Raw genomic sequence first — 25,074 nt, forward strand, 5'->3', positions numbered from 1 at the left:
ACACACACACACTCCCTCACACACTGCTGGTTCTCACCGTTTTGGTGGGCAGGAGGTAGCTCAGCCTTGGACCTCTGAAGAAGAGGCAAAGTGACCTAATTTTTTGAAAGACAGTGTGTTACTGGGGCCAGTTCAGGTTCGGGTGCCTGCATCAGTTCAGGGATGTTGCAGTTGAAAGCAGGGCCAGGCTGTGTTGGGAGCCCAGGTCTGGCCTCTGAGCGAGGTCCCCTGCGGAGGGCCCTCTTCCAGGCTGGGCACCTCTGCAGGCAACATCCCACCTGCCTCTCGTTTCGGCCTCCAGAAGCCTCCCGCCCATCCTCCCCTGTCCACTCCAGGTTCTCATGCTTTCTCCACCCTGCCGAGATCCAGGGGCAGGGCTGGTAAACTCATTTCCAACCATGGTTCACTGAGGTTCAGTGACTAATGGATTCGCTGTGTCACTGCTCCCAAGGGGACAGGCACTGTCACGGAGAGCAAAACCTTAAGCCAAGGGTCCCGCCCTCTGTGGGCCTGGTGGATGGGTTGTTTGTTGAGTGCTCAGGATCTAGGGTCAAAGGGCCTGAGTTCAAATCCTAGCACCAGCCTTTATTAACCCTGTGGTCTTAGGCATTACTTACTCTCTCTACCTCAGTTTCCCCCTCTGTAAAACGGGGATAACAGTAGCACCCCCTCATAGCTTTAATAAGAGATTAAGTTGGAATCTAAGGAACTGGTGTTAGGGCTTGGGGCAGACTAGGGAAGCAATATGTGTTAACTGTTAATATCAATAATAACAATATTATAATATTTCGTTAACAATGGTGATAACGTTGTATGAACAATCCTAATAATGAAGCAATATGATAAAAAAAAATAATAACAATGGCAGAGAATTTGGGGCATCACCGAGGAGCGGTAGAATAGTATGCCTCACTGGGGAGAGGGAGGAAAGGCCAGCTCGGTGCTTCCCCAGAGCCTCTCACATCTGGGGCCATGTCCTCAGGGATGTCCCAGTGACCCTCCACTCACCCTTCAAAGCCTCAGCAGCTTTGGCCAGGCTCCTGGGTTGCCAAACTCCATTCCAGGTGCTTGGGGCCTGAGTGGGAGAAGCTTAGACTCCAGGCCAAGGGCAAGGGGACACTGTGACCAAGTCCTCTCTCAGGAAAGGAAGGAGTGGTGACCCTGCCCTGGCCGAGGGACATCACCTCCCCCTCCCCCAGGGGAAGCTGTAGAGATTCCAGAAGGTGTCCGTCATCACCCGGAAGGGGGGATGAGCTAGGGTGGGGCCAGGGGAGAGTATCAAAGGAAGTTTTAAAACCCTAGAGTTTGAAAGGAAGCAGGGTCCCCTCGCCCCCATGGTGGTGAGGGAAGGGCGCTTCCCCTGGGGGGCCACCATGGGCGTGAAAACTGTGGAGTCACAGCCCCCCTCCCTGAGCTGAACCACCGACAGGGCAGAAGTAGGAGTCGGGGCTGTAAGGACGCCAGCCCCGGTGCACTAGTCTGCTAAAATGAGGTCTCTGGACCTCCAGGAGGAGCAGAGTCCCCCACCGGAAGGGACTGTGTGCAGGGAGGGCTGAGTGGGGTGGACATCTCAAGCATGGACACCGGCATCTGGGGCCGAATGCCAGCTCTGCCCCGTACAGCTATCCTGGGGGCCAAGCCCACTCTGGTATTTACTCAGTCATCACACCAGCCCAAGGAGAGGGATGACGTTAGGGTCCGAGAGTGCCTCCGTTTCTTCATCTGTCAAGTGGGGATAACAACAAAACACGTCAGAGGGTTATCGAGAGGATGGAACAAGTGAATATATGCAAAGTGTTCATTCCTGTTACAGAGAAAGCTCTATATTGATTATTAGGCTATTTTTATTTCTGCGGGGGGAAAAAAAGAGTGTGAATTGACTAATCTGTGACTGTTTCCATCAGCCTCCCTCAGAGCGTACGTGGGGTGTGAGTTGAAGTTCAGCCTGATTCTCAATCATTAGAGCTTTTCTGAGCGTGGACCCTGGACCACCGCCCGTATCGGCTGATTCCGGATGCCCCCGCCGAGCCGGCATCTCGGAGGTGGGACACAGGAGTCTGCATTTTAAATGCCCCTTGCCTACAGCTCAGAATTCTTTGGGAAACGTCGAATTAGTTGAACCCCTTCCATGGGAAAATGACAAATGGAGTCTCAGGAGCCAGGGGACTTGGGCCAGGTGACAACTGGCTCTTGGGGCAGACTCCCCAGTTCTCCTGAGGGATGCTACATTGCCCACCCTGCCTCTTTGTTTCTGGAACATTCCAGATGACTTCTCATCTCGCCGCTGTCCTTCTCACCTCCACCCAAATCTTCGATTCATAGAGTCCCCACCGGCTTCTGTTGCAGACATTCCTCGTCCGCCGAGATGGCAGCTTGAAGCACCTGGTGCTCTGTGTCCACTTCCCTTCCCCGAAGGAGAGCTCGCCCAAAGTGCTCCAGTACGCCATCAAAGAAGAAAAATCAAGTAAGTGCTCGTCTTTCTGCTCTGGCCTCCGACCCCACAGCAGCAGCAGCAGCAGCAGATGCTACACCCCTAACCACAGACACGCCTGTCAGGCTGGAGGGGTTTAAAATTAGAAGAAGGGGGAAAGCTCTCAGTGTGCCGAAGCGGTTTTGACCAGGTTTGTTTTGAACCGGGTTTATCATGTGGAGTTGGTATGAGTTTCCGCTCACCCATGCCACTGCTTGTTGGCTTTGCTTCCTCGTGGCTGCTGTGAAGTTCCTTCCAATTGGCTCGGGCTGGAGAGAGGGAAGAAATGGAGAGGAAATGTCCAGGCCCCTGGATCCTAGTGGCAGCTCAGCACACACTGAAACCATGACGTGGGACAAGTCACTTAACCTCTCTGACCGTCTGGTTTCCCATCTGTCAAATGGACATAGCAGTCACTTCCTGCCTGTATGCCCTTTGTGAGGGTCAAATGGGCAAGCCTTTTGATAGACACAAAGCCTGTGTCTGTATGGGGCTGCCAGGAGCGGGCCTGTACTTCAGTGGGAAAAGCGTTTGGGGGCCCCCCCCCCAAATCAAGGGCGGGTTTGTACTGATACGCAGTGAAAGGGCTTGGGCTCGCCACCCCCATGGGCCATGCCAGGTGTTAGAAGAATCTGAAGACTATTCTAGCTAGGCACTTAGGTCCCTTATAGATGGATCTAGGGCACGTGGTAAGCTTTCTACTCTTGGTCAGCAACATGGTAATAACGGTCAAAGAATAGAAGATATTTATTAAGTACTATATGTATATGATATAAATATATTTACATAATTATATGTTATATAATTTATATTTACATAATTAAATATTACATGTTTTTAAAATATTTATTAATTATTTAGAATACTTGTTTCTTAAGTGATACTTACACCTGACACTGAGAAAGTACAAAGATGAGTAAGACAGAGTCTGGGCTCAAGGGCCTCCCAGTCTAATTGGAAGGTGGAAGACATGGTGGTGGGAGAAACAGACATCAACACCTGCTGTGCAGTGTGACAGGTGTGACGTCAAAGGGACCCTGGGCCAAGGGGCACAGAAGATGAATACTTGTTTCTTAAGTGATACTTACACCTGACACTGAGAAAGTACAAAGATGAGTAAGACAGAGTCTGGGCTCAAGGGCCTCCCAGTCTAATTGGAAGGAGGAAGACATGGTGGTGGGAGAAACAGACATCAACACCTGCTGTGCAGTGTGACAGGTGTGACGTCAAAGGGACCCTGGGCCAAGGGGCACAGAAGATGCAGATGTGAAATCAACTCAAAAAGAGTCTGGAGACTTTGGCTAGAAATAAATGATAAGGATTTATTCAAGAGTCATAAAATCTGCAGACTGGAAACACAGCTGGGCAAAAACCCAGGTGTGTTCCCAAGAAGAAAGAAAACTTGGGTTGTTATATTATAAAGCACATTCTTGAGAATCATCAGTCCTGCATTCTTGGCCCTAGGACTGATCCAGGACAGTTATCGGTCAGATGTCAGTGGTCTGGAAGTCTGATCACATTCCGTGGTCAGGATAATGGATGTCAGTGGATGTCAGGTGGTCTGGATACGTGAGTCCTTCACAGGGTAATCAGAAGGTTATCTGGAGGTCTGGTATATGTGCAGATGCATATCCAGGTGTTGACGCAGAACCAGAAAGTTCAGACGTTTGAGTTCCCAGGCGAGTTAGAACAAGAATAGAATCATTTCCTCAGGCCTCAACCTACCTGGTTTTAGTAATTTAGCAGCTTGACTAGGTGACTGCATTTTATTTCTTCACTCTATTCCTCACAGATCATCATGGGATTCCGGGAGGGTGTCAAAGGGGAGGGAACACAGGCTGGGTCCTGAAGGGTTAGTGTATTAGTTCAATTAAAGGCTAATTTTCTAGCTCAGGAGGTACAGGAGAAAGTGAAAGCAAAGACAGGTTTCTGCTCTCGCCGTAAGGGGCCTTTCTATAGAGACCCGGGCTCAGGAAGAATGAGTAAAACACGATTCACGCGCTTCTGTATTCGACAGACAGTTATTAAGTATCTGCTCTGTGTCAGGTGCTGTTCCACCGCTGGGGACACAGCAGGATCAAAACACAGTCCCTGACTCTCAGGGCTTACATTCCAGGGGAGGGAGGAGGTGGGAAACAAGGAAACAACATAGGGTGACTGTCAAACGGAGAGTCGGACTATGGAGAACAGGGAAGCAGGATCAGCCACAAAAAGCGTAATGGCTTAAACCCAGAGGAGGCTACTTTCCCACTCACGTGCGAGATTCCAGGTCATCACGGAAGGCTCCTTCAGGGCCCCTGGCTGATGGATGGAGGCTCTGCCACTTTGAACTAGCAGCTTCCAGTTTCCTATGGTTGACACTCAGGCCAACGTGCTGGAAGGGGAAAGAACGAGGAGGGGGCTCACGGGCAGGTCTCACCAAGGCCTGCGCTCACATTCCAGTGTCTAGAACTCGGTCATATGACCTTGGGCACCGGGCCCCTGCAACGAGGGTGATAACGGTGCCTCCCTCAGAGGGCGCTGGAAGGAGTTAGCGTGTCTAACGTGCTTAGGACAGGGAGCCCCTCTTCACGTGCTGGATGGGATGCTGCCCAACTCATGAATGGCTCAATAAAGCCAATTAGATATTTAAACTAAAAAATTAATAAAGTGCTTAGGACAGTACTCAGGGCATAATAGGATGTTAGAATAGTGTTTGTTGATGTTTTTGTTGTTAACCCTCCTGCAGGATTAAACCAAAATGGGGAGTAGACTAAGCCTACACACATGGTGCCGAGGTCCTGGGTAAATCCCAGCTGAGCACGTGGGCCTGCCTTGTAGTCTCTCATGGGAAGAGGGAGCCACCAACCTCCTGAGTCCTCCTGTGGCTATGGTGGCTGCAGCGGGAGGCAGCCTGAGAAGGAAGTGGGCAAGGGAAAGGCCCAGGGCCTGGAACTGGGGCCTTTTGTTGGGGTTCCCCACACAGGGCTGAAGCCAAGGAAGGAGACAAGGGGATCCCCCAAAACTGGGTGGTCAGCCTCATCTTTGGCCCCACTCTGTTTTGAACAAGAAAGACTCACCTGGACCAGCGCTATGCGTCAGTATGCTTGGGCTGTTCTCTAGTTTCTTGTTCAGAGTTTCTTTGAAAACCCCCAACCGGTCAGCTCGGACTGGTTATGCCACAATAACAAACAATCCTAACCTACAGTGGCTTGCACGCAGACCATGCGTGCACACACAGCACTGCACACAAAATGGCGTGAGTGTATTTTTCATTCACGTTACCTGTCAGCTGAGGTTCTTTATAAGAACATCTTTACTCTGCAATCCAGGCTGAAAGAACGGCACCCATTTGGGGGTAGAGGGGAAGGAAAGAGATGGCAGAATTCCACGATGGCTCTCAAAGCCTCAGAGGTGGCAGGTCTCACATCCACTCACATCTCCTTGGCCAAAACAGGTCAGATGGCCAGGCCAGATACCAGTGGAATGGGAAGTATTATCCTCCTGCCGGCGTATGACCAGCAGGGAGAGGTAGCAACGATTTTGAACAAGTGTTACCATCTACTGCATGCCCGCCCTCTCTCTGAGCTGCACTCGGGTGATAAGAAGGCTTTGCAATGAGTGTCTGGGTCACCACTCAGCCTCAGCAGGGACCCTCAGAGGCTAGATATGGGGGTGGGGAGTGGAAGGGCAGAGAACCAGCGGAAGAGACATTGAAGCACAAAGGAGCAGGACACAAGATAAGTAGAGGCTAAGCCAGCTTCTGGGCTGCAGTCCTGCCCTTTATGGTTCAAATTAACCACCCGGCCAGGGGACACTAGCTACTTTTTCATTAATCTGTACCCTCAAGACAGTGACAATGACATATTCTGCCGGATGCTAAAACACACACACACACGCGCACACACACACACACACACACACAGTTGGCCTTGTCTCTAGAACAGGAACTAAGAGACAGCGGCTGATGGTGCGGTCTGGCCCCTACAGGAAGTGACTGCTGGGCACTCAGTCTGAGCCACTGGCCCCTAGTTTCCAGGGCAGCCCCGCTTCATCCCCTGCTTGTTCCCTACGACCCGGGATGACCCTGGTTTGGGAAAGGCTGGTCTGTCTCAATTAGGACGTCTTCTTCTTGCCCTGAGCGCATCTCCCACTCTCACGCCTGTGGTTTTAGGCCCAGAAGTTGAAGCTGATGGATACACTTGTACTTGAGAATGGAGCCCACCTCATGGGCACGTTCGGTGAACATCGTACTGGTTGGTGATGATGGCGATCACCACTGGACCAGGGGGACCTTTTAAAGCAAGGAGGGGGAAATTCTAGATGAGTCCTCCTGGGAGTGGAGATCTGTATGTATGGGCGGTTCAGAGCATCACCCAGAATGCCTGTGCGGTCCACAGGGGAAGTTTGCATCAGTGCCCTTGAGTGCGACCTTTTCAGCAACTGACCCATTATCCTAGAGTGAGATTTAACCTGCATGTGGATCAAAATGTGTTCAGTCCAGAAAAAGGTATGGAATGATTATCATTCAAGTCAGGGCTTGTATGGAGAGGCAGCTCTTGATCTTTTATGGGGGACGGGGTGAGCAGCATCACTTCGTGGTGACTTTGGCACTCTCGTCAATGCAAATCTCTTTTGAGAGCATAAGCTTTGGAAGGGCAGACAGTTCTAGATCAATATCTGTCTCTGTCACCTCGTGACATCAGACAAGTTACTTAACTTCTCCGTGCTTCAGTTTCCTCGTCTGCAACAAAGCTGTTGGAGGATGGATGAGTGAATACTTGTAGAGACGTGGGATAGTATTGCCTGGTATGCGGGAAGGACCGAGTTTGTAATAGGAAATCGTGTTTGGTTTTTGTTCCATTCCTGGCACAGAGCTCCCCAAACCCTTGGAATTTCCTGAGTGATAAGAAAGATAAAGGTATCTTGATATTCATAACGAGTCCCTTTCAACCACACCTGAGTTTATGTTAATGGCACTGAAGGATGAGGACCGGATGCTGGGGGCACCAACCATGTGATTAGAGGGTTGGAAATTTCAGTCTCACCCCGCTGAGCTCTAGGAGGGGAGAGGGACTGGAGGTTGAAGCAATCGCTAATGAACGATTTAATCAACCACGCCTATGTCATGCAGCCTCCATAAAAGCCCAGAGGGACGGGGTTCAGAGAGCTTCCAGGCTGGTGAACACACGGAGACACAGGAAGAGTAGCACTCAGAGACTGCGCGGGGAGCTCTGCGCCCTTCCCATTCACCTTGCCCCACGTGTCACTTCCACCTGGCTGTTCCCGAGTTACATCCTTTAAGTAAACTGATGATCCAGTTCATAGGTCTTCCTCTGAATTCTGTGAGCCACTCTAGCAAATTAATTGAACCCAAGAAGGGGGCCGTTGGAACCTCCAATCTGTAGCCGCTTGGTCATAAGTCCAGGTGACCACCTGGACTCGCCATTGGCATCTAAAGAGCTGGGGGGAAGCCTTGTAGGACTGAACCTTTAACCTGCAGGGTCTGACACTATCTCCCGGGAGATAATTTCAGAATTGAGTTGAATTGGAGCACCCCCAGCTAGTGTCAGAGAGTTGCTTTTGGGGTGGGGGCGGGGGACACATACACACCCGTTGGAACCGATGTCAGAATTGGAGTAACTCTCGAATATCATAGTGTTGTCTCCTGGATGAAATGAAGGCATTTCTGTGGAAAAGCCACCACAGTGTCTGAGTGTGGTGAGCACTCAGTAAACACGAGTGGTTATAATTTGCTATGGGGATAGTGTAACACACAACTTATACCTCAAAACCATCATTTCCTGAAACGCCTTGTTCCTGAGAACTCCTCTTAGAAGTTGATGTCTTTTTATCTCACATTGGGTATTACCCATGGAGGTTTTGGCCAAAAACTTACCACAGTTTGTTTCTGTTTTCAGTAATTCCCTTGTCAACCTCCAAAATCAGAGTTGGCCCAGGAGAAAAAAATACGTCGTTGGATAATTTAACTCTAAGAAATTTATGATCAAACTTCGGTGAATTCCTTTGTTTTTATAAATAGATTTTGAATCATAGTGGTCTATATAGTTTTTAGCTTTCCTTTTTTCGCTTAAATATTTTATAATGAGCTTTCTCCATGTTATCGAACATTTTAAAGTTTTCGTTACCAATTGAATACAGGCATACCTCGTTTTATGGTGCTTCACTTTATTGAGCTTTGCAGATCTTGCGTTTTATTTTTACAAGTTGAAGGTTTGTGGCAACCCTGCATTAAGCGAGTCGATTGGCGCCATTTTTCCAGTCTTCCAAGGCTTAGATGATGGGTAGTGTATTTTAGCAATAACGTATTTTTTAAATTAAGGTACATATATTGCTTTTTTAGACATGATGCTGTTGCATACTCAAGAGGCTACAGTCTAGTGTAAACATAGCCTTAGTATGCCCTGGGAAACCAAACCTGCAGCATCTCCAAGGTATGTGTGTGGGTGCTGAATGGCTTCTGAAGGAAGACGCGTACGACCAGCTCTGTAAGACAGGGCCCCTGCCATTGGATTGGTGGGGGAGATAGACACATATGCATTTAACCAAAAATGCAAGCCAGACTGTCGTAAGTGCTAGAACAGGTGTACACTTCGGGGCATTAAAACCGATTACTTTCAAAAAAAAATAAATAAAAATAAAAAACTGATTACTTTCGACTGTGGGAAATCAAGCTAGGCCTCCTTAGGTCTAGGAGGATGGGAAATCGCTGTGAGAAAGAGAAAATGGTGACAAGGCCTGTTCAGCTGAGCAGGAAGCTTGCCTCAGGCCCAGAGACAGGAAGGAGAAATCGGGCCAGTGTGGGCGGGCGCAGGTAGTTGGAAGTAGAATCCAAGATGAGGCTGGGAAAGTAGGATTCGGCCAGGTCACAAAGGGCCCTGACGACCACTCCAAGGTGTTAGGGGTTCAGTTTGCAGGTCATAGGAAGGCATGAAAAGATTTTGAGCAGGAAGTGGCCCAGTGAGATTGGTGCTTTAGGAGAGAGCCCGGCTGTGTGGGTGATGGATGGCGCAGTCGACTGTGCCAGAAACAGGACAGAGGAAGAAGAGGGAGGGGTGAGAGACCTGCCAGAAGTAAAGAAAGCCTTGATGGCTGCCCGGGAACTGGGCCTGGGGAGCAGTGAGGCCGCTGTCCGTAGTGGGGGCCGCCCTATCAGTGGATGAGGCCTCGCGAGAAGGCAGAGGTGTGGCATTGTGTCTTTGGGAAGCGTGAACACAGGAGCCGGGAGTTTGTTTTGCCCGTGAGGACACAGAGCACAGGAGATTTTGACGGAGATGGGAGAGAGATCCAGAACACAGAGGTAAGAGAAAGGGGGAGAATAGGGAAATGATTTCGTGGGGGTGGGGGTGGGGCTGGGGATTGTCATGCCAGCACCAGGCCCAAGTGGGTGGCCTCAGCCTGTGTCTGCAGTGATTGCCACCTTCAGGCGCTTTGCAACTTCAGAAAACATGTCTAAGGGGAAATAGTCCAGTTCAGCTGTTTCAGAGAACCAGAGGCCTCACATAGCCGCCCCTCTTTTGGAGGTAATACAGAGGGGTCAGAGTCCAGGCCCCAGTATTTCCTGGGGTTCCTGTCACAGGAGAGCACTAGGTGTGGCTCATCCTAGCTCAGGGTTTGCATGTGAGACTCCTCACTTCCTTTCCAGCTGTTTCTGCCTCCCTCTCCCACCCTCCATGCAAACCTGCTCTCTGGAAATTAATTCTCTAGCTGATAAACAGATTTATACTCACATGTGAAAGACTACCACCACCATAAAGTGGTTCTCTAGACCGTGAGGGCGTGCATCTCAATAGGAGGGAAAATTAACAGTGCCTGACGTTACAGTGATGGACTGTCAGGCATCAGCCAGAAAAGAGTGGGAGTTAGTTTGTCCTGAAATAGCAGAGGAGGGGGTGCCTGGCCTATCTAAGGTTCATCCTGACGGCCTACATCCTCCCTGTGCCCACTGCCCACCCAGCCCCTCTGACTTCTCCACGAGGCTACTTAGGTGGACAGTGAAATGTCATGATGCATCACTTGCCTGCTCTTGCCTGTTTGGGGCAATTTCCCCCAGGTCATCACCGTGTGGAGGGCCCCCTAGAAGAGTGATAATCCCTGCACCCCCATCTGGAACTGCCCTGTTCCCTTTCTCTCTCCGCCTTTACACTCACCAACTTCATCCATCCTCTGCGCCTGTGCTTGGGTGTCTCCCCATTCTTCGTGGCCTGTCAGATCTCATCCTTCGTTGTCTGCTTCATATTTTCACCTCTCCTTTCCCCACTGGCTGGAAGCTTCTAAGGGTAGAGTGTGTCTGATACGATATCTGTGGCCCGCATGGCCTAGCAGAGGGCCGGGCATATAGCACGAGTTCAGCAGACACTGTGCCACTGATCAGCTGGTTCATAACACCTCGCACTTGAGCAGAGACAGCCTGGTCTGGAAGGACCGAGAGGGTGGCTTGGAAGCCAAGGGGCCCTGGTCCAGATCTCACTCCTTTGCATTCATCGGCTGTGAAGTGCCCTCTACCTCGCTGGTTTTCTCGACTGCAAAATGGGCTCATCATCATAGTGATGACATATGGCAGGAGCTCACAAAAAGCTAACTGCCTCTCCCCTTTCCCCGCCTGCCCACCTTTCCCGTGAGCCTGGGGCTTATCAAGCTAGAAAACCTGGCCTCATATTCAGCTCTGCTGCTTAACGAACCCTGGGAACTAAATCAATGCAAGTTGTCTGACTCCTGGGCCTCACGTTCATCCACCACAAATGGGGTTAATGATGCATCCAAGGAAATTGGTATGAGGAACAGACAATTAAACATCTGTGAACATACCGAAAACCTGGCAGAAATACAACAGCGAGCTGAACACTGCTGCATGCAATGCATTCATCCGCTCACGTATATATGTAGCTAGCATCTATGAAGCCCTTGGTCGTGATAAACCCAGTTTCTATTCTAAAAAGGCTCACTTGGGTAGCTCAGGGGATTGGAGCAAAAGTGAAAAAAAAAGAAAAGCCAAGTGCATCTGAAGTGCATTGTGGCTCCCACGTCCCTGTGCGGAGGCCCAGAAAAAAAAAGCTTTGGGGTTTTTTGGTTGTTGTTTTTTTTTTACCAAAATAGGAAGCCGATTGCTACCCCTGAGCACCTCTGGAGCACCTCTCAGATTTATTTTGCTCTGTAAGTTCCCAGGTGCTCCCTACCTGGCAGACAGAACAGCAGCATTCAGCCCAGTGTCAGCGTGTGTGAAGCCATGGGTGAGTGCCGATGAATTGGCTCCTAACGTGGCTTCCCCATAACTTGCTATGTGACCTTAGCAAGTCACTCAATGTCTCTGGCCCTCCTAGGAGAAGGGGCCCTTGACCTCACTTGGCAAGAGATGGATACAAAATGCCTTGGAAGGATAAAGGCCCACACAGAGAGAAGGCACTATTCATTAGCCTGACCCCAGGTGTCCCAAGCCTCTTGCCACAGCTGAGGAAAATGCAGGTTGCTCAGTGTTCGGGCAGCCCAGCTGGCCTCCTGGGAAGTCGCATTATTATGCCTGTCCCACTGACTTCTCCTTTCTGCCCAAACTACTTAAGGAAGCAGTCAGAGATGAGACCTTCTGGAAAGTTCTGTAGAAATGGACTGATGTCTTGGTGGTTCTTTGTGTCCATCTCCCCTTATCTGTCAAGAATCAATGAATAATCTGTGCTGCTTTTATCTTGTTGCCTACGTTTTGACATTTGACATGCTTTTGCTGTCTTGGCCTTTGTTTTCACAGTGGAAATTTTTAAGGAACTTGCCTCAGTGGAACTTCCCTTGCTGAGATACTCCTTTCCCTTTAATGTAGTCATTGTTCCCCATCCAGTGCTGACCCAGGCATCCTGCGGGTGAGACCCAGTTCCCCAATAACTAGGCCCTACCCATAAAATAGGCCCCCAGTTATCGAGGACTCGCTGTGTACCAGGCACGGGGTGAGCTTTCATGAAAGCCGTTCCACTCGTCGTCCCCACAGCCCCAAGCAGGTGCTGGGACCCCCATGTTGCAGCTGAGGAAATTGTGCCCAGGACTGGAAATGGGGTTGAATTCGGCTGTGGACTCCGCATCCAAAGTGCCTTCACCTGGGCCAGGTGGTTTCATGGCTTGTGTCCGTGGTTCTCATATATGTGTCTTTCCAAATCAGGGGAGGTGGAAGCCGCCAAGAGGGAGGCAGAGCAGACAGTCATCAAGTATGCATAAGAACTCTGGGATTAGCCTCAGAATCCGAGGCCTAAGCTAAGATTAGACCCAAGTGCTTTCTATTCATTGCGAAGAACAGAGCTGGACAGAAGGGGACGAGGTGGTTTCAGCAAGCACAGCCGTGGTGAGGAGGGGGTGGGGTCCCTCAGCGGGGTCACCTGAGTTCCAGGACTCTTGACAGTTCTGCCTCTTGATGACCGTCTGAAAGTGGGTTTATCTCTGAGCCGCGGTTTTGGTGGCATGATGGAGCCGGCTCTTTCCAGCCCATCTCTCCCCCAATCAGCATGGCGGGAGTATTTACACTATGGAAACTGGCAAATGCTGCAAAATCGGGGCTTCTTGGCTCTGGACGGCCTGTTGACAAATATGCACCAGCACGCCACTGCTGTTTCCTCGTCTACGACGGGACGGTAATGCCCGCCTTGCAGAACCATGGGAGGCGACGTGTATGTGAACATCTTGCAAACTAAAGCGCGATCTGTGTGTGTGTGTGTGTGTGTGTGTGTGTGTGTGTGTGTGTGTGTGTGTAGATATAATGTGTGTATTGCTATGGACTTGTTATAATTCTTCCATGAAAAGCTGCATTTTCAGAGAAAAGGTGGGAGCTGCTGTATCTGCAGAAATAGGAAATAAGTTGGAATCAAGAAGTGGTATGACAGATGTAGCATGGACTCTCAGAGAAATCACATGGTTAAGAGAGACTGTAAGCTGATCATGGGATAACATTTGCGATCACGAGGTACCTCCTAGAAGCCTGAGAAGCTCCTTCTTACGGGCTTCGGGGTCCCAAGGACCAAAGCCCTGTCGGTCATTAAGAAGACACAGTTAAGCATTTCGCATAGCTTTCTTTGGGAAAAGCCAGTGGCAGTGGCTGTAGTAGACAGAGCCAACAGACGGCAGACCTGGATTTGAAGCCTGTCATTGCCTGATTGAACTGAGACAAGCGCCTGAGCCTTTTCCAGCTCAGTTTCCTCATCTGTAACGTACGGGCTCGGGGAGACCCGTGTCTCACGTAAACCCTGTGTTGGATTTGTCTTGGCTCACGTAAACCCTGTGTTGGATTTGTGTTGGTTCTGCTGTCTCTCCCGGGCTCCCGCAGAACCCCATTTCACAGCACCGTCTCTGGCTTCTGGGTGGACCCCTCGTTCTCAGAATGTGGCTCAGGAGTTGGCAAAAGAAGCTCCCTCTATGCGGCCCAGCCGAGAATGTTCTCCATGTGCCTCTTCTTCTATTGAGATATGATGCAAAATATTTACTCAGAACTTGCAGTGCCCAGACCTTAGCTGGGTACAGCAAGAGCCTAAGGAAGTAGGATACTAATCGCGATCATTTTTTAAAGCATTTTATATGAATTCACTCATTTAATCTGCATATCAGCCCTAGGATAAACACTATCATGTGGCAGGTTAAAGATGGCTGTATTTTCTTTGACATTTTCTCATAAAGAGGTGAAGGCTGTGTCCTCTCTCTTTGACTCTGGGCCAGCCTGGGACTGCTTTGACAATAGAATAAGGCAAAAGTGACACTATGTCAGGTCCATGTGTACCTTTTAAGAAAACTGGCAGCTTCTGCTTGGACTCTGGGAGGCGTGAGTTGCCGTGTAAGAAGTTGGATGACTCTGAGACCACTATACCGAGAGACCACCTGGAGAGTCCCAAGAGGGCTCAGCTGACTCTAGCTTCCCAGCTGTTCCTTCTAAGTCACCAGGCATGGATGAAGGCTTCTGGACCCTCTGGACCAGAACAATCCCCAGCTAAATCCTGCGAAGTGACCTAGTCAGTGCCTTGAGGAGCAGAAGAATCTCCTAGCTGAGCCTTGCACGGTTTCTGAAACTCTGTGCCCTTGACGTCTGGAGCCGGATCATTCTTGGCTGTGGGGGCCGTCCTGTGCACTGTAGGACACTTAGCAGCATCCCTGGCCTCTGCTCACTAGAGTCTCAGTACTATCACCTTCCTCCTGCCCCCCACCCAGATGTGACAACCTAAAATGTCTCAATGCACTGCCAGATGTGCCCTAGGGGACAAACTTGCTCCTGGATGAGAACACTACTTAGGACTCTGCTGTCCAGTGCAGCAGCCGCGAGGCACACGGGGATACTGAACGCTTGCGATGTAGTGAGTCTGAATTAAGACGTGCTGTTGGTGTAAAATACATACCAGAAAACCAGTGTGAAAAGAAGAACATGAAGTGTCTTGTTAGTAATGTTTAATATTTATGGTTTGTTGAGATGATAATATTGGGTGAAATAGAATCTTTTATTAAGATTGATTTCCCCTGTTTGTGTTTACTTTTCCTAATGCGACTGAGAAAATTTAAAATTGCACATGTGGCTCTCGTTATATTTCTACTGGACAGCAGGGTCTAGAGCAGCGGTCCCCAACTTTTCTGGCGCCAGGGACTGGTGCTCCTATGAGAATCTAATGCCTAATGATCTGAGGTGGAGCTGAGGCAGTGATGCTAGCGCTGGGGAGCGGCTGCAAATACAGATGAAGCTTCGCTCACTAGCCTGCTGCTCACCTCCTGCTGTGCGGCCCGGTTCCTAACAGGCCACAGACTGGTACCGGCCCGCGGCCCGGGGAATTGGGGACCCCTGCTCTAGAGGACCAGCTGCCCAGCTGCAGTCAGGCTCACTTAAGGTGACATTCTAATTAGGGACCAGCTACCCAGCTGCAGTCAGGCTCACTTAAGGTGACATTCTGGCATCATTACTTTCTGGCTCTATGACCCTTGGTAAGTCACTTAACCTCTCTGGGCCTCACAGCTCCTAAGTGGTGGTCACGTTCTTCTAAACCTCAAATAAAAGTTCCCAAACTCTGGCATGGGACAAACTCTGTGAGATCCTGAAGATGAAGTTGGGTTGTTTTCTGGGCTCTCAGGGCTGTTCTCACCATCAGGCGGTGTCCCGGGTCACTTCCCTTTCCTGTTCCTACTCCCCAGGAGAGCAAAGTGTTTCTGCACGAATGGTACAGCCAAAGACACCTCCTCGCCGAGGCCACGTGAGCAGAAGAGCAGGTGGATTGTTTTCCCAGACTAGTAATTTGTTCCCTGTGGGTAATTCGGTCCCCCATGGGGGTAGGGATGGCAGATGGGAGTGACAGGCCTTTGCTCAGTGTGCCTTCTCCCCAACACCTCTCTGTCTGTTTGTGCTTTATTCAGTCTCCCTGACACTTGGCGATTCACTCATCTGATGTCTCCCCTTCTGTTTTGGCACCTGAACCTAAAATAGTTCCCAGGCAAAGTCCTGTCTGCATTGTGACAGTTCATTCTGTAGTCCTCATCTATACATTGCTAAATATGGAAGCACACCAGCCAAGAAAAAGAAAATTTATTACAGCTTGAGCAGTGTGGTGGCAGCAGCTGCAGATGTGACTGCCAACATGGGGGTCAGAGACAATGCTTGCGACAGCGGCGAACCCCATTAAGCATACGGCATGATCTGGGCCAGGTCCCGGCTCTCAGGGCTTGCGGAGGTGGAACCAGGAGTCTGCCCCTGGTCAGGCCTGTCCAGGTTCGGGCTCTGCCTGGAGCGAGAACAAGAGCTCGCCCCACTCTGTGCTCTAGTCCTTATATGGCTGGGCAACAAGGCTGCCCAAAGAACGCAGGGGACCTGCTGCCCAGCAGCCTGGTTGTACTTCTCACTTCTGGAAGCTCCTGCTGTCTGCTGGAATCAGCAACTCCAGAAGGCCAGGCCAGCAACTCCAGAAGGCCAGGCCTTCCTCCTGGCAGGCAAGGGGCTGCGCCCCCATTCCACAGGTGAGGCGGCGGCACTGCAGCATCGTCTCAAAGCAAGTGGGTGCCAGAGCTGGGCCTGGAACCATGGGGTCCCCCGGACTCCAGAGAAATTCCTGCTCTCCCCACTTTTACTGCTGGGAACAGGGGAAATCGTTTTCGTCTGTTGTAGAAAGTTGGGCCTTTGGCTGGGCCTGATGAGAGTAGCAAACAGTCCCTTTTCCATCTCAGCACAAAATGTCCAGGTGTGGTTCTCACGGCAACCGTGGTGTCACCGGCAGTAGTGGGTCTCACCAGCAAAAAGGCAACTGTGACCTTCCTAGTGAAGCAAGAACCGGGGGGTCTGGGGGGCAGGGGGCATATGGAAGAGTGGCCTTCAGGTGCCCCTCCTTCCTGCTCCCTAGCCCCTGGCACATCGGCTTTTTGTCCTCAAGGTTTGCGCTCCTGGCCTCTCCTGGCAGGGACCTAGCTTGGTCATCTAGTGCCTTTTTTTAGGAAAGGGGATCAGAATCCACTAGAGTTGGACTTCCAACCCATTCTGGGTCAGAGGTTTCAGGGAAGGGTGACTCAGCAGTGTCACATAAGGCTTTGGTGTAGGGCCACTTCTTGGAACCACCCAAATTCCCCTCAGCCAGGTATGATGGCATTTTTTCCCCCGAGAATGAGTCCACCTCTGAGACTCCACCTCTCCTGCCAACACATGGTCCTTTCTGCCTCCTTCTGGAGACTCGTCCTTCTTGGACTTACTGTTCATTCCTTAAACAAGCCTATTGAGGCCTTGCTTCATGCATGGTTTTTCCCTAGATAAAATCAATTCGTGCTTTTCCCATTATTCCCACCCAAGCAAATTTTTAGTCATTGAAAGAGAATGAGCTTGTTGTTTGAACCTCTAGCCCATTGTTAGGAAGGAGTTCCAAACAATCCCATGGCCAGACCGCTGGTGAATTCCCTATCGCCCTTCAAACTGTGAGACTTCCTCTTAATTTCGATGTCCGTTGCCCCTTTATTTCTACAGACTATGAGAATAAGAAATCTTTGTCGATGAGTAATTACATAATGAAAATGTCCGGGCTAAAAAGGAATTCTGACCCAGCCCTTTAAAGCAGGGCCATAACTGGATATTTATTAACAACTCCCGTTGTCGATGGAAGTGTGTTTAACAGCAGTGTCTTGGGTTAACAAGGCCATCTGCTAACAGGAAGAATTGGGTTTGCGTTTCTCAAGTCAGCGTTCGCGTCACAGTCTTAATAGCCCTTGACAAAGTGTATTCCCTGTTTTCATGTAATGATCTTTTCCTCATCAAAGCCCAGCGCCAGACTTAGGTGAATAAATGTTCATCTTTTATTTGTTCTCAGAGGCCAGCCAGACCCTACTGAAGGTACATGTCAATTGCCATTCTCTGCTCCGAGTGAATATGATATATAAGGTTTTCTTTTGCCAAATTCACTTACCACAATCGTTGGGAATTTGTCGTCATTAAAACCAGGCGTGTCTGAAGTTTACCTTGACACCATCCAGGAAGAAACTATCTATTAAGGGAATCAATAGTGTCAATAAGACTGCAGAGGGGACTTTGGCCTAGATTAGAGTAATAATTGGTTAAAGGCCCATCATAATTAATTATAACAATAGATACTGCCAAATACAAATAAGAGTTGACTGTTAATTACAGCAGGTTGGAAATAACCCTACTGAATCATTTACACAACACCAGCTGAGTGCTTACTCTTTTGAAGACAAACTTGGACAGCATTCATTTTTTTCATCCTTAAAATAAATGCTTGAAAGACCCTATTAAGAGGATGAAAAGACAAATTACAAACTGGGAGAAAATATTTTCGAATCACACATCTGACAAAGGCCTTATATCAAGAATAAGAACTCTCAAAACTCAACATTAAAGACAAGTAATACAATTAAAAACGGGCAAAGGATCCGAATAGACATTTTTCCAAAGAACATACGCAAATGGCCAATAAGCACATGAAAAGATGCTCAACATCCCTAATCATTAGGGAAATGCAGATCAAAACCACAATGAAATATCACCTGGCACCCACTAGGATGGCTGTAATAAAAAAGACAATGACAAGTGTCGTCAGGGGGCAGAGAAATTGGAGCCCTCGTACATCACTAATGAGAATATAAAATGGAGCGGTCGCTTTGAAAAAGTTTGGCAGTTTCTTAAACATGTAGTTACTGGATCTCCCAGCAATTCTACTTCTAGATATGTACCCAAGAGAAATGAAAACTTATGTCTACACAAAGACTTGTACACAGATGTTCATCAACATTATTTGTAGTAGCCAAAAAGTGAAAACAATCCAAATATCTATCAGCGATGACTGGATAAACAAAAAGTGATATGTCCATATAATAGAATATTATTCAGCCATAAATAAAACAAAAGTACTGACCCATACTACAGCATGGACGAACACTGAGACTATTATCTGAATAGAAGAAGCCAGACACAGAGGACCACATATTGTATGATCATGTCCAGAATAGGCAAATCGGTATGGACAGAAAGTAAATCAGTGGTTGCCAGGAGCTAGGAGGAGGGAGGACGGGAAAGTGGCTGCTAATGGGTCCAGGGTTTCTTTTTGGGATGATGAAAATGTTCTGCAATTGATTATGATGATGGTTGCACAACTCCGTGAATATGGTAAAACCATTGAATTGTGCACTTTAAATTGGTGAATTGTACGGTATGTGACACTCTTAATAAAGTGATTTTTTTAAAACCTCAACATTAAAAAAAACAACAACATCCAATTAAGAAATGAGCAAAAGACATGAACAGATGTTTCACCAACAAGGATATACAGATAGCAAATAACCACATAAAAAGATGTTCAACATCTTTTCAAAATCCAAATTAGAAAAACGCAATCTAAAGCCACAATGAGACATCACCCTACACCTACTGGAATGGGTAAAATAAAACATAGTGAAACCGCCTAATTGGCGAGCATGGAGGGAAACTGGATCACCCCTACATTGCTGGTGGGAAAGTACGATGGTAGGCCACGCTGGAAAGTGGCGTGGCCGTTCCTTTGAGCAATAATGCTGGACTTCTCATATGACCCAGCGTGGCACTCACAGCCATTTATCCCAGAGAAAGGAAAGCGTATTTTCACACGGAAACTCGTACACAAATGTTCACAGCAGCTGGATGTGTCATAACTCAAAACTGGAAATTTCCCCAGACATCCTTCAATCTAACAGTCAAGCAAACGTTGCTACATCCAGGTCATAGACCACTACTCAGCACTAAAGAGGAGGGGGTGATTAACTCACTCAACAACCTGGATGACCCTCGAGAAAATTATGCTGAGTAAAGAAAGCCGGTCTCAAAGGATATACCGCATGATTCCATTTATAAGACAACCGTGAAATAACATAATCAGAGAGATGAACAGATTAGCGGTTGCCAGGGCCTGGGGTTGGGGAGCGGTGGCTGTGGTTTTAAAGGGGGAGCACAGGGAGGCTTGGTACAGTAATACCTTGATTGTGGTGGCGATTACAGGCGGCCACACATGGGATCTAACTCCCAGCACCGTACGAACACACACACGTGCACGAGCACATGGGAAGCCGGTACCTCAGTCTCCTGGTTTCGATATTGTCTTCTAGTTACACACGGTGATATTACTGTTATAATCGAATCAATATTTGAGAGCCAGCAAAGTGCTAAGCACCATGCCTGGCGCGGGAGGTAACCATGGAGAACGCGAGATACACACCGTCTCTGTCCTCAGTAGTTCGTTCGTATTATTGAGTGATAAAATGGAATTTCTTTCCTTTTAAATCTACTAGCTTTCAGTTCTTCATGGATATTTCATTTTGACATTGGGATTGTAAATGCCAGAAGCCGTTCTGGCATATGTGCACCTGGCATCTTTACCCTGTCCTGACTCAGCCTTGACGGTGAGTCATAAGGTGAAAGGTTTCCTCTTCTGCAGGCAGAGGCAGAATCCCACTGTTGTCACTTGTTGTCACCTCAGGATGTGCCAGGTGTGGCTGGCAGGTACCTGTTCTCTCTCTTCACCCTTTGAAGAGAAAAATGGTTAGAAAGGGTCTGGCTTTTGCTGAGGAACCCTGAAGACTGTACACAGTACAGGGGTCGCTGTTTGAGCTTTTCAAAGGTGACCTGCTGGAACTGGCATCTGTGCTGGGAGGAGCCAGCTGTCTAGGTCCCTGCCTCGAGCTGCTGCCAAGGGCAGAGCTGGCACTGGACGTTCCCGAAGCTCTTTCTGAAGCTGGCTTAGGCAGGTAAGAGGCAATAAATGGCGTGGGGGTTTGTCACCTGTGCCTGGCACGGCTGTGAGCAAATTCTAAAGCAGCATGAGTTGAGAGGACACTGGAACCCAGTTGGCTTTAGAGAAAAGTTTACAGAGAACTTTAGAAAATTAGAGAAAAGTTTAGAGAATCTTAATAGTTTCTCCACTTACAGAACTCACAGATGCTCATTTTAAAAAATCCGAGAAAAAAAACATAATACAGGCAGTGAAATTCAGTCCACTCTGTGTGTGTGCATTTTTCTTTTTTTAATTTCATCGAGATGTATTCATATAACATATTCTGTATTATAAATTCACCCATTTAAAGCCTTCGGTGTATTCAGTCATATCACCATAGTCAATTTAAGAGCCTTTTCATCAACTCAGAAAAGAAACCTGTGTTGCACAATGTGAATGTACTTGATGCTACTAACTGTATACTTAAAAATGGTTAAAATGCCAAATTTTATGTTTTTTTACAGTTTACTACATTGAAAAAATAGAAACGTCACACCCTTTAGAAGTATCGCCCCCTATCTCCTTTCTTCCAGCCCTTAGCGACCTCTAATGTACCCCTAAGGCCTCTGTGCATTTGGTCCACTCTTGATTCTGGCACCAGAAGGCCCAGTCAGCCCAGGTGTCCTTCTCGGAGCTCTCCTTATGTGCCTGGCACAGCGTGTACTGTGCTGGGTGCTGAGGGCCATTCAGATCGGAACCAAGCCCTGGCATGCAGGAGCTCCCCATCTCCCTATGAGGGAGCCTTGGTGTGAAGGGTTGCAATTCCCACCGTCAGTACAGGGGATATGTGGGCAGGTGGCTGGGGCTGGGGAAGAAGAGATCTAAAGAAACAAACTTGAGCTTTGACCTTTGCATGGGATTTAGAAAAATCTATAGTTTTAACAAAGGTGATCAGCCACTATGTCTAGAACCGTGCTGCCCCCCACTCCACCCTGCAAAATGAATGAGCCCTGGTCCCTGCACCCTAGGAGCGTACTGGCAAAGAGACGGTGGGGTAAACGAAGTCTAAAAGAAATATGGGTTTTCTATAAAGTGCCAGAGAGCACAGAAGTGGGAGTGACGGACTTTATCTTAAAGGTTCATCTGTGCTGTGCAAAGCTCAGACGGTGTCTCCATGGCAAGGGAAAGCTGCTAATGGTTGAGCAGGTCTGGTCGAAGGCCAGGCTTTCTGCGTGCATCACCACTAACGCTCCTTGAGGGATTCGCGAGGAAGGTCTTTGAGTTCCCATTTCACAGATGGAGGGGCCTCTCTACCTCTCGTGGCTACAGGAGGTCTTTTCCGTCCCAGGCTCCCTTGACCAGTCTGTGCAGCTTCTTAAGGAGAGAGTCGGTGATGCACCAAATGCCAGCACTAGATGGCGCTGTGGGCCGCCCCACCGCTATTAATTCACAGAGGGTGCTGATTCCACGGGCGGATTCTCAGACGTGGGTCATTTGTGGGCATCTGCAGAGTACCTTCCGTGCTATGACCTACTACTTATTTTCCTTTAAACTCCCTTAAAACTTTTTAAATATCTGTCTAATGGGAAACCATTATCTCTGCCATAAATCGAATAATGTAAACTTTCTTCAAAAATCACGTTAACTGTTTAGAACAGTGCCAAGTCTATAGAAAGAAGGCAAATATAAAAATAAAGCTATTCAAACAAAACCTGTTGGTTTGACACCCTGCAGCTGTCTCATAGACCACCAACACTGGAATGCTGTCCTGGGCTTCGAAAACCGGACGGCAGGCTGATGTCACCTGCCTGCACAGTGGTTAGGATCAGAAGGACTCCTTTCCTTTGCAGGTAGAGGAACTGAGGTTCTTGGAGGAGAAGGGACATAGTCACGCTGTTGCTCTCAGGGTCAGAGCCAGGCCTGGGGCTGGGCCCTGCCTCCCCCTCCACCACATGGACACTAGAAGGCCTTCAGGACGTTGAAACTGAAGTGTGATGCACACATGTGTCTCAGCCCCTCTGGTGCCTGAGAAAGTCACTGTGGGGGTCCCCAGTGCAGGGAGCATCCTTATGGAGCGTACGGAGCCCTGGGGTGAGAGTCAAGAGCCATGGGGGTTGTTGGCAGCCAAGACCACTGATGAGCAACTAGCTCAGCTTCTCGAGGTCCCTTGCCCTGAGGGTCCGAGGCAGGGCATAGCATGGTGCCACATTCTCTGGTCAGCGCACCCCCAGCTTCAGTGACTGACTGCCACATCCTGGCATCCTCCGAGGATGCGATCTTGGGCAGATACTTTGATCCCTCTTGTCAGAGCTGGAAAACACTGAGGTCACCCTCACCCTTAGGTTACCCATGCAGCCAAATCAAATGAGGTTCTAAGAGGCCGTATGGGGCCAAGGATCAGTGGCACTAGTTCAGCACCCCTGGACCTGTGAACCTCACAGAGGCCAAGACAAAAATGGGCAACATTCCTCTCACTGGCCCCTCACAACTGTCAAGTTGAGATGACCCCGATCAAATTAAGTTTCATTCTGCTTTTATGATCTAGAGGCTTCTATGTTATTTTGCCCAAAATGATAAGTGTGTGTTAAGATAACACCAGCGGCTACAGAGATAGTCCCCCTAAGATCTCAGTGGATTGATGCCACACGAGTTCATTTCTCACTTCCCCATGACAGTCCAATTGACAGCTGACGTGTATGCAGCTGCGGCAAGCCAGGCATTGCAGTAATGAGTGGGTAGACATGTACCTCTTCCTTCCCTCTGCAAGGACACTCATCCAAGGCCTTTGTCATCTCTCCTCAGTATTGTACCTGGAAGGCTCCGTTCTTGTGTTTGAGGACATCTTCAGACTGATCGCGTTCTACTGTGTCAGTAGGTGAGTAGGCTTGGCCCCACAGGTGGGCAACTGGTTGCAACAGACATGCATAGCAACCTTGGGTGGGGGCAGAGAGTCACGGGGAAGCCCCCAGAAGGAAGGGTGCAGCCCACAGGATGCAGACAGAGGGGATAGTCCCTGGCTTTGTCCTGGTAACCGTGAAGGGAGGTGCTGGTTCTGCGCTTTCTCAGACCTGCCTGTAAGGACCCCTCTACCACCACTGCCCCTTGGCTCACTGCCCATCATCCCAGCTTCCCGCGTTCAGGTTTCCAGGCCAGTATGGAGTCCTGCGTGGACCTGATGTGACCCACTGCAGGGCTTATAGAAGGAACTTCCTGTAGGGGCAGCAGGAAGCGCTGATCCCCTCCGTGGGAGAGAGAGAGCTTCTGATCGTTACACAGCTGCTGGGTGGAGCGGGCGTCTGGTAACCACCCTCAGAGCTGCTCCACTTACTCAGAACCGGTTGCAGGTCAACAGGAATTTAAAACTACATTTTGGTGCTAGAAGCCAACAGCTGAAGCTACAGGGTTTTGACAAGGGCTGGCTAGAGGCTGCGGAGGATGTCGTGGGGTCCGGGGCTCCAGGCCCACTTCCTCCTGCTTCAGAGACCATCCTTGCTGCCTCTGATGAAAACCACACTCAACCCAGAACACCGCCCTTGCCTACCAGGACCCTTCTGGGCCGTGTGGGCAGGACAGATGGTGCTGCTAATACCAGTTGCTAACAGCTGCTGCCTAGTGAGGGTTCTCCAGGTCCACAGCACTAAGCGTTCTTATTACCATTACCTTTTTAAATCTTGCAAACAATTCCATGAGGTAAATGCTCCTGTTATTCCCATTTTCTAGATGAGGAAACTAACACAGAGAAGTAACTTGCTCAAGGTCTCACAGCTAGTGAATGGCAGAGTGGAGTTTCAAAGTAGATAAAGCTCCAAGGTCCATAATCTTTGCTACAACCTCCCCACTGTGCACATCCTGCAATAATTCTGACGGCCCAGCATGTCCCTCTAGCCCACAAGGCAAAGCATGAGAGACCCCTGGCCCTTTGTAAATTACAACATATCAGACTCTCCAGGAGACAGGCCTCTCTTGTTCTGAAACATTTTTACCTTAGTAAAAGGTGCCTAGCATTGTGTTTAGCACATTCTAGGTGCTTTGAATGAATGAATGAACGAATGAATGAATGATGACATAATTGCAGAGCACAGAACTTGAGCAAGTTACTTAACCTCTCTGAGTGTCAATTCTCCCTTCTGTAAAATGGGAATGATAATACCCGTTAGAGAGATGCTGGAGGGGAAAATAAGATGAAGCACACTGCCCGACACCCAGTAGGCGCTCTGGTTCTGTTTCCACGGGTTGGGCCATTGGAGGGTGAGCTGGGGTAACAAATTCATCGTGCAGGGAGATCTGGGGCCGTGGTCACTGGGCTCACACTGTCACCCCCAGTCCTCCCTCCTATGGCTGGAGGTTCTCCCCATTCCAGAAAAGCAGGTGCCTGTTCACCTGCCCTCAAATGCTCAGGGAACCCACAAAGCCACAGGGCACAGAGCCTGGCAT

General features: G+C 49.1%; 1 protein-coding gene and 1 long non-coding RNA gene across 2 annotated transcripts in view; one reads left to right on the top strand and one right to left on the bottom strand.

The window, feature by feature from the left end:
• Window positions 1–1,230, bottom strand: part of LOC112473653 — a 9,475-nt gene extending 8,245 nt beyond the window's left edge. Inside the window, exon 1 of the long non-coding RNA XR_003044102.1 lies at window positions 1,009–1,230. This is a non-coding gene — a long non-coding RNA (uncharacterized LOC112473653). The remainder of the gene's footprint in view (window positions 1–1,008) is intronic.
• The window catches only part of RIN3 (Ras and Rab interactor 3), a 101,817-nt gene that overhangs the window by 36,681 nt on the left and 40,062 nt on the right, over window positions 1–25,074 (top strand). Inside the window, exons 3-4 of the mRNA XM_015599747.2 lie at window positions 2,347–2,464; window positions 23,443–23,515. Of these exons, the coding sequence (XP_015455233.1) occupies window positions 2,347–2,464; window positions 23,443–23,515 (191 nt within the window). The remainder of the gene's footprint in view (window positions 1–2,346; window positions 2,465–23,442; window positions 23,516–25,074) is intronic.

Source organism: Pteropus alecto, unplaced genomic scaffold (genome assembly GCF_000325575.1).
Source record: "Pteropus alecto unplaced genomic scaffold, ASM32557v1 scaffold8, whole genome shotgun sequence".
NCBI lineage: Eukaryota > Metazoa > Chordata > Mammalia > Chiroptera > Pteropodidae > Pteropus > Pteropus alecto.